The following is a 9,904-nucleotide window of genomic DNA, read 5'->3' as shown; positions in this document are numbered from 1 at the left end:
TGACCCTGGCCTTTATGCAAGTGACTTCATTCATGTTACAACTCAATGTCTTTGCCTGTTAAGTGGAGATAATACTAAATTATCTTCCTTGCTCTTTCTAGTTCTAAATTTTTATGAATCTATAGATGCTTCCACATTTCACCTCAACACCTATAACAGACCTTATGAAACAATAATAGTCCTCTTCCCACTGGCACAATCCTTCCATAATAACAACCCAGAGCCACTTGCTACCAATTGACTGGAGATGGCACAAATCCTATTTGTCATCTCTGTTCTTATCTTCTGAAATATGGTTAGACAACATTTCTACTGTGTTATATCCTTAGTAGCTTTTCTAATAGTTCTAATAGGTGAAGAATTAGAAAACAACTCCCTAAAAGATCATTCTCATTTTTCGGGATTGTAGAAAATTCAAGTGTAGAATTCAAATTCTTCTTTGGAAAAAAAAAATAATGGAAATCATCAGGTAAACCAACACACAGAAGTATTCTCAGCTCATTATAAAAGCATTCTATTAAGTGCAAATAAGCATAAGACAACTGATAGTGTACTTCAGGTAGAGAATATAAATTTTAATAGTAATATCATAAAATAAACAAACATATAAAAATCAAGTATTTAGTTTTGGATGTTAGAAATAATATACATAATAAACTCAGCACAGTCCTGATAGTGCTGCAAGATAAGATTTTACTGTTCAAATTACAGATTATGCCAATCGGGCTGCTCTGTACTCTGGGTTTCAAAAATTATGCTTTTATTACTAAAAGTATCTGGACTTAAGACATCTCTAATGAAACCTGGCATATTGCAGTCAAAACTGTGTGACCATCATTTTAATGACCATAATGGAAATAAAATAGGCAAACATTTCCCCCCTTTGGAATATTAGTTACCCAAACTGTCACAGTGTCAAAATAAAAATGATTCCTTTCTCCTTTTTCTGTACTGCCTTGGAAGCATATACACGAGAGGAAGTTAAAGCAAAAAGGGCAAATTTATGATATATGCTATGTCGATGTTAAAATTCACAGACTGATTTTTAGATATAATATTCCTGATTCTGGTCCTTAAAAAGAATCAAGTAATTAACCAACTTTTTTCAATATCAGAAAATAAAATTTTGCTTTTTTTCCATAATCAATTTTTTCAATGATTTCTAAGACCATTTCTATAGCCTGTTCCACTGAGCTAGTTCAGGAGACACACTGGTTGAAAAAAGACTGAGAATATAAACTTTAAGGCTAAAAATTCCATCTTTAAAATGTAAAAATTTAAATAGAGCCCTTGACAAGGTTATTATAATAACACCAAATTGCTGGCTATGAAAACATGTAGAGAGAAAAAAAGGTCATGCTTAAATATTTAAATGAAAAACCAGAGGCAACTCTTTCATAACTTAAGTAATTCTTTCAACCTAAACACACTTGCTGAAATTGAAAGTTACCTTACTGCACTGGTAAATCTTTTTCAAAACCATTAAGTCCAGTTCTGGATCAATGTCTCTTATGCTTTGGTTGGATAATTTAATAAATATTCTGTAAGAGGTAACTATAGAACTTAATGAACAAAATAAAATAGATAAAATACTAGAATCTTAATTGAAAAATGGCATGTTTCTCCATCTTTTTCATGCAGTCAGCATGCCCACCTTAAATCTGATATTTGTATAAAATTGATATTATTTCCCACTGCAGCTTGTTTTTCTGATGAGCCAAATGTAAATGCTTTCATACAGTTGAGGATTAAAGAATTTTCCAATAATTATTCATCATTATCTGTAGAAAAGAAAAAAAACTAGTTCACTTCATTGCAAATCAAACAGTATTAAGTCTTCTTAGCAAAAAACTCATTCTTTTTCATGTTAAAAGAGCTTTAATGTTTAAATGTAGCTTTTATTTAATATCACTTAATATTATTTAATATCACATACTCAGTGTAAAATATGCAAACAATACAATGAAGAATAAAGTGGGAAATAAAAATCACCTATAAGACAGATAACCAATGTTAGTAATTCTATGTAAATCTTGTTATATTTCCTCCTTAAAGCACATAATGGATGGATGAATGGATAAGTAAGTGCTAAAGCAAGATTATAAAATGTTAATGGCAGAATTTAGGTGTTAGATATGTGGGTGATAAATGTAAACTTTCAACTTTTATATATGATGAAAATTTAAAATACGTTGAGAAGGAATAAATCATGGATATACTCCATGTCAGTTTCAGTGGGTGCATATTATTTTATTTTATGGATAAGGCATAATTAAATTAGCCATTTCTACTTATAAACACTTTGGTTGCTTCCAATTTTTCTTTATTCTAAAAAAACACTGTTGAATGAATTAAACAGACTGCTTGGTTTAATCCTACACAATAATCACTATGTTCCACACTCTAGCAAAAGTGATCTTTTGTTAAAATCCAAGCATCAACTCAAATCACTGCACTGCTTAAAACCCTTCACCAACTCCCCACCACCTCAGCATAGAACCCATGTTCCTTACGTGGATTGCAAAACCCTTCATGATATGACCTTTTAAATATTTCCAGCCTTATCTACTTTCATCACCTATCTTCTCCAATTGTCCATAGAATATATACTTTAGTAACACTGACTTGGTAATAGTTCCCCTAATAAATTTTGCATGGCTCTATGTTTAAGTACACATACTGATTTGGGGGTAAATTCCCATTCATATTTCAAAATCCAAATCTGATGTCCTCTCCTCTAGGAGAACATTTATTCCAATGTTGCCGGATCATTACTTCAGGCAACACATATGTTATTGCTTCCAATGGTATACTTGTCACTCTGTACTATAATTTACTTTTTACCCTTTCAAAAGGTTTCAAATAGAAAGGTACAGAGAGAAAATTAAGGAACACACATGTACATAATACCTAGAATTAATAAAAGTTAATTTGGGGCCATATTGGTTTGGATTATTTATTAAGAAAAACAAATTACAGATAGAGAGTACCCTTTTCCAATCTTCTTGACCTTTCTTCTTGGCCAAGGTCATTATCAGTATCCCCAAAGTGATGTGTATCTTTTCCTCCCATGGTTTTTTACTTTTATTGCATATATGCACAGCTAAATAAAATTGCTTTTAAACATTATATAAATTGGACCCTTTCCTACTTATTTCATTCATCACATTTGTGGGGTTTACCCATACTGATAAAAACTTATTTCATTTGTTTTAACTGATATATAGAGCTTCATTACATCAACACAGCACAATATTCTAGCTAAAATGAATGTGGAAGGAAGGTACGTGTTTCCTTTTTAAGAATCTATAAGCTTTGACTGCCAAGATTGATATTCTACAAGAGGAGCTGGTGGCCTCTGCCCTTCTACGGCTGGCCAGTTATACTCCCTTCCTTCTTACAGGAATTTTTTAGGAATAATATAAAATAGTTAACACATTTTACTAGTTCTATTTGACTTCTGACTCTGGATAGTACTTAGCTATGGCCTAAACAGCATTGATTTTACCAACAGTGGCAGATGTAGATGTTTACCAAACCTATACTCTAATCGTTTCAGGCAGCTGAAGACAGGCCATCTTTTGAGGACTCAGATCATTTCCAATGAAATAAAACAGAAATGTTTCAGACAATCTTCTTTTTAACTTATTTCTTAATGACACTGATACTATCACACTTTTGGGCGAACTAGATATAATTTACCTATCCTCTCCCTTCATTAATCTCCCTCTCTCCTAAAACAGAAAATAAAAGTGTGTAAGCACCATTTACAGATGACACAATTTAATTACTATTTTCAAACTTTTTTTTAATGTTTATTTATTTTTGAGACAGAAAGACAGAGCTTGAGTGGGGGAGGGGCAGAGAGAGAGAGGGAGACACAGAATCTGAAGCAGGCTCCAGGCTCTGAGCTGTCAGCACAGAGCCTGACACGGGGCTCGAACACACGAACTGTGAGATCATGACCGGAGCCGAAGTCGGATGCTTAACCGACTGAGCCACCCAGGCGCCCCTAATTATTGTTTTCTAATGTGGCCTAAAACAATAACTACATCGAGGGTCTAAGTATTTCCAATAAGAATGACTCTGAAATAGTTATTCTAAATCCATTTATTGTCTTTTAACTATCTAATGATTAACAAAACAAAATAGCAAGTTAATTTATTCATATAGTTCCATATAATTTTATAACCAGCTTAGTGAGTCTATATATTAATAAGTTGTAATGTTTTAGGGGCTTCAGTAAGATATTTTTAGAAAGGTTTCCAGGGTAGGCATCTGACTTTATCTGCTTTATAGTTTTTCTAAGCTAAAGGAATTACTGACAGGCTTTATGATACAGAACTTCAGGGTCCTCATTCCCTTTTCAACTGTATAATACAGAAATTCTGAAATTGTTTCTTTTTCTTAGATTGAAGACTGATACACAATACTGTATTAATAGCAAGTGTACAACATACTGATTTGGTATTTATATATGCTGCAAAATGGTCACCACAATAAGTCTAGTTACCATCTGTCACCATATAAAGATGCTATAGTATTATTAACTATATTCCCTATGCTGTACATTATATCCCTTGTCATCTTTAATAACTGGAAGACTGTCCCTCTTAATCTGTTCACTTATTCCATCCATCCTCGCATCTTCCCACTCCTCTGGCAATCATATGTTTGTTCTCTGTAACTATGAGTCTGTTTTTGCTAGGATTTGTTTCTTTTGTTTCTCAGGTCCACAGGTAAATAAAGTCATATGGTATTTGTCTTTCTCTGATTTATTTCATACAGCACAATATGTACCCATGTTGTTGCAAATGGCAATAATTCACTCTTTCTATGGCTGAGCAGTATTCTGTGTACACCTGCCATATCTTCTTTATCCATTTATCTATGGACATTTACATTGCTTCCATATTTGGGCTCCTGTAAATATCACTGCAAAAACATATGAATGCATGTCTTATTAAATTAGCATTTTCCTTTTCTTTGGATAAATACCTGGAAATGGAATTGCTGGATTGTATGGTAGTTCAATTTTTAATATTTTGAGGAATGTCCTGATTTCCATAATGGCTGAACCAATTTATTCACACCAACAGTGCATGAAAGTTCCCTTTTCACTACTTCCTTGTCAACACTTGGTATTTCCTGTCTTTTTGATAACAGCCATTCTGACAGGCATAAGGTGGTATCTTATTGTGGTTTTGATCTGTATTTCGCTGATGATTAGTGATGTGGAGCATCTTTATGGGTGCCTGTTGGCTATCTTTACGTCTTCTTTGGAAAAGTGGCCGTACAGTTTCTCAGTCTTGTTTTAATCTATTTTTTTCCATACTGATTTTATGAAGAAAATATATAATTTAAAAAATATATAATTCTTTACATGTTTCAGATATTAACCCCTTATTGCATACATCCTTTGTGACTATCTTCTCCCATTCAGTAAGCTGCCTTTTCATTTTGTTGATTCATTTTGTTTTCTTCACTGTGCAAAAGCTTTTTAGTTTATGTGAAGCCACTTGTACATTTTTGCTTTTGTTGTCCTTGCTAGAGGAGACAGATCCAAAAACTACCTATGTTTTATTATTGCAGTTTTATGGTTTGAGGTCTTATTTTGTCTTTAATCCATTTCTTAAAATTAAAAAAAAATTTAATGCCCATGTGGGAGGCGCAGAGAGAGAGAGGGACACACAGCATCCGAAGCAGTCTCTGCACTGACAGCAGAGAGCCTGATGTGGGGCTTGAACTCATGAACCGCAAGATCATTAATGACATAGCCAAAGTTGGGGCTTAACCAAATGAGCCACCCAGGTGCCCCAGTCTTTAATCCATTTTAAGTATATTTTTATATATGGTATAAGAAAGTGGTCCATTCTCATTCTTTTACATGTATCTGTCCAGTCTTCCCAATTTCACTTAGTTTTAAAAAATTTTTTTTAAATGTTTATTTATTTTTGAAAGAGAGAGAGAGAGAGAGGATACAAGCAGGGGAGGAGCAGAGAAAGAGAGGGAGACACAGAATCCGAAGCAGTCTCCAGGATCTGAGCTGTAGTACAGAGCCTGTCATGGTGCTTGAACCAATGCATCATGAGATCATGACCTGAGCTGAAGTCAGATGCTCAACTGACTGAACCACCCAGGTGCCCTACCCAATTTCACTTATTGAAGACATGGTCTTTGCCCTGTTAATTTCTTGCCTCTTTTGTTGTATGTTAATTGAAGATACAAGCATATAAGCATGGGTTCATTTCTGGGCTCTCTATTCTGTTCCACTGATATTTGTGTCTGTTTTTGTGCGAGTTTTGGTTACTACTGCTCTGTAGAATAGTTTAACATCAGGCAGTTTGATATTTTCAGGTTTGTTCTCCCCCCCTGCCCCATTTGCAAGCAATATCTTTTATATCCCTTAACTTTCAGCCTGTGTGCATTTTAAGATCTGAAGTGAGTTTCTGGGCTTTTTCCTCTTTTTATTTTGTTTATTTATTTATTGAGAGACAGAGCATGAACAGAGAAAGGGGAGAGAGAGAATTCCAAGTAGGCTCTGCACTGCCCCAATATGAGGCTCAAACTCATGAACCTGTGAGATCATGACCTCAGCTGAAATCAAGAGCTGGATGCTTAATTGAATGAGCCACCCAGGCATCCCACTTTTTCTTCTTTTTATATACATACCTATATATACATAGCCTATATATACATTATATATACATAGCCTACCTATGTCTTTTGATTGGAGCATTTAGGCTACTTACACTTAAAGCAATTATACGTAAGTATATATTTATTGTCATTCTGTTGTTTTCTGGCTGTTTCTGTAGTTCTTCTCTATTCCTTTTTCTCTTGCTCTCTTCTTTATGATTTGATAATTTTCTTTAGAGTTAAGTTTGGATGCCTTTCTCTTTATTTTTTTGTGCATGCATCATCGGTTTTTGGTTTGTGGTTACTGTGAGGTTCATATATAACAACTCATTTTTACTTCCCCCATGTCATGTTGAAGTTTTTGATGTCATATTTTATTTTACATCTTTTTCTTTACTATCTCATAAGTAATTATTGTAAATTTAGTTGAGTGTTTTTGTCTTTAACCCTCATATTAGCTTTATAAGTCACTGATTCACTACCTTTTCTATATGTTTGCCTCAACTAGTAAGATTTTTTTCTTTTACATAATTTTTTATTCCTAGTTATGGCCTTTTTTCCCTGTTTAAATAAAGTCCTTTAATATTTCTCTTTGTAAAGCTGATTTAGTAGTGATGAATCCTTGTAGTTTTTGTCTGGGAAACTGTATCACCCCTTCAATTCTGAATGCTAACCTTGGCAGGGAGACTATTCCTGTTTGTTTGTTTGTTTGTTTGTTTTTTCCAACTCTCTTCTGGCCTTCGGAATTTCTGCTGAAAAATCAGATATCTGCTGATAGTCTATAAGGGTTCCCTTACATGTAACTTTTTCTCTTGATGCTTTTAAGATTTTATCTTTAATTTTTGACATTTTAATTATTATGTGTCTTGCCGTGGATCTCTCTGGGTTCATCTTGTTTGGGACTCTCTGTGCTTCCTAGATCTGGATGTGTCTCCTTCTCTAGGCTACGGGAAGTTTTCAGCTATTATTTCTTCAAATAAAATTTTTTTTTTAATTTTTTTTTTCAACGTTTATTTATTTTTGGGACAGAGAGAGACAGAGCATGAACGGGGGAGGGGCAGAGAGAGAGGGAGACACAGAATCGGAAACAGGCTCCAGGCTCTGAGCCATCAGCCCAGAGCCCGACGCGGGGCTCGAACTCACGGACCGCGAGATCGTGACCTGGCTGAAGTCGGACGCTTAACCGACTGCGCCACCCAGGCGCCCCTCAAATAAATTTTTAACCCTTTCTCTCTCTCTTCTCCTATTGAGTCACCTATAACGGCCAATGTTAGTACGCTTGATGTTATTGTAGAGGTTCCTTAAAGGATCCTAGTTTTCTTATTTCGTTCTGTTGTTCAGTTTGGGTGATTTCTAATATCTGTTTACAGTTCATTGATCTATTCTTCTGCATCATCTAATCTATTTATTCTCTCTAGTGTGTTTAACATTTCTGTTAAAGTATTCTTCCTCTCTGATTGGTATTTTATTTTCTATCTCTGTTGAAATTCTCATTGTGTTCATCCATTCTCCTGAGTTTGGTCAGCATTTTCATGCTGTACTCTTTATCAGGTAGATTGCTTTTCTTCATTTTCTTTAGTTTTTTCTAGGGTTTTGCCTTGTTCTTTTGTTGGCACATATCCCTCCAACTTCTCATTTTGCCTAACTCTCTGTATCTGTTTCTATGTATTAGGTGGATCAGATACATCTCTTGGTCTTGAAGTAGGGCCTTATGTAGATGTCCTGTGGGGCCCAGAAGCATGATCTCATCCCTACCCCCCGGCCACCAGAGCCAGGTGCTTCAGGGAGCACCTTTGAGGGCTGCATATGTCCTCCTGTTGTGGGATCTTCACTGCTGTGGATACACTGGTGGGTGGGGCTTGTCTCTGGTCCAGATGGCAGTGAAGCCCAGCCAAGAAACAGGGTTCTACAGAACTCTGAGTGGTGCATGGCCCCTGGCATTAGCTATCCACAGGAAGGATTCCATAATGGCTCCTGCCAGTGCTGGCATTAGCATAGTAGAATAAGTTAGTAAAAATGGCTGCTGTGCGTGTGTCTGTTCCTGGAGAAAATCCAGCAATTGCTCTGAGATTAGTTAAGTATTCTCCTTCAATTGTGGTATATGTGCTTTTTTATCTGGTGTTTTGTAGTGGTTTCCAGGTCTAATGAGTCTGCATTCAACACCTGTAAGACTGGGTTTTCCTTTCTGTATAGCTTTACGTTGATTTCCAAAGGCAGATGTTTTGGGGGCTTGTCTCTCTTATGCGGAATCTAAGGGCTGAGGTGCCTGATGTTGAGAATCACTCCTCATGAAAAAGTTCTTTACCTGTGAGATCCCTCCTGACCATGGAGTCCTGCAACTAGAGTGTGGGTTTTTTTCTGTAGTGAGACCCTATCTCTCCCTCTTCTATACATCTCAGTGCTGTCCCTTGTTGTGGAGGCTCCATTCTTCCACTTTCTAAGTCCCCTTCATTAGAGGGAATTATTTCAGAGTTGTGGATTTGTCGTGCCTTTGGGAGGAGGTGAGTTCAGGATCCTCATATGCTGCCATGTTGAACTCTCTCCCTGATATCACTTCTTGAAAGGAGTATAAGCTTATCCTGATTTCTGGTGTTTTGCAGGAGAGACAGCCTTCTATGTAGGCATATATCCTTTTGAAGCCACTCAATTATCCAACAACAACAAAAAAAGTGTCAATTTTACCTTGTGGCTTAGTCCACAGTTATAGTTCTCCACTTAAGGAGCAATACAAATAGGGGAGACTGAGTGGCTTAGTCGGTTGGGTTTCTGACACTTAATTTCAGCTCAGGTCATGATCTCATGGGATTGGAATTCTCTTTCTCCCTTTCCCTCTGCCCCTCTTGTGCACACACTGTCTCTCAAGATAAATACTAAAAAAAAAAAAAAAAAAATACCAAAGAAAAGTTTTCCAAATATTTATCAAGCAAAGTTGAACCCCAAGTACATTGCTGATTACCTAAAAAAAGCAGTACTGAAATAATACCTATGGAGAACTGACCAAAGGATAAACAGTCTGAATATAACTAGTTTGGTACTATTCACAGATTTGCATAAATGGAGTAATTCTCTGGCTTAAACCATGTCCTACTAAGAGAAAGAGGCCCATGAAATCCAAACATTGTAAAAATTACTGAAGATAACTTTTAGTTTATTATAGTACTATTTTATAAAATAGGGTCCAAGATCTCAATAAAATCAGAAATCTTCAAGTTCCAGATGTTTAATTTTTATATGTTAATTTTGATAGCAAAAATATTATTTCAAT

At 35.5% G+C, this 9,904-nt stretch overlaps 1 protein-coding gene across 14 annotated transcripts in view; it reads right to left on the bottom strand.

Moving 5' to 3' along the window:
• Positions 1-673: 673 nt before the first annotated feature.
• NEK1 (NIMA related kinase 1) overlaps positions 674-9,904 on the bottom strand; it is a 227,639-nt gene continuing 218,408 nt past the window's right edge. For all 14 annotated transcript variants that reach the window (XM_045463330.1, XM_045463358.1, XM_045463340.1 and 11 more), the window contains one exon: positions 674-1,781. In XM_045463330.1, the coding sequence (XP_045319286.1) occupies positions 1,778-1,781 (4 nt within the window). In that variant the 3' untranslated portion in view covers positions 674-1,777. The remainder of the gene's footprint in view (positions 1,782-9,904) is intronic.

This window comes from Leopardus geoffroyi, chromosome B1 (assembly GCF_018350155.1).
Source record: "Leopardus geoffroyi isolate Oge1 chromosome B1, O.geoffroyi_Oge1_pat1.0, whole genome shotgun sequence".
NCBI classification, from domain to species: Eukaryota; Metazoa; Chordata; class Mammalia; order Carnivora; family Felidae; genus Leopardus; species Leopardus geoffroyi.
The sequence above is the reverse complement of the archived record's forward strand: the minus strand, read 5'-3'. Positions and strand labels throughout refer to the sequence as shown.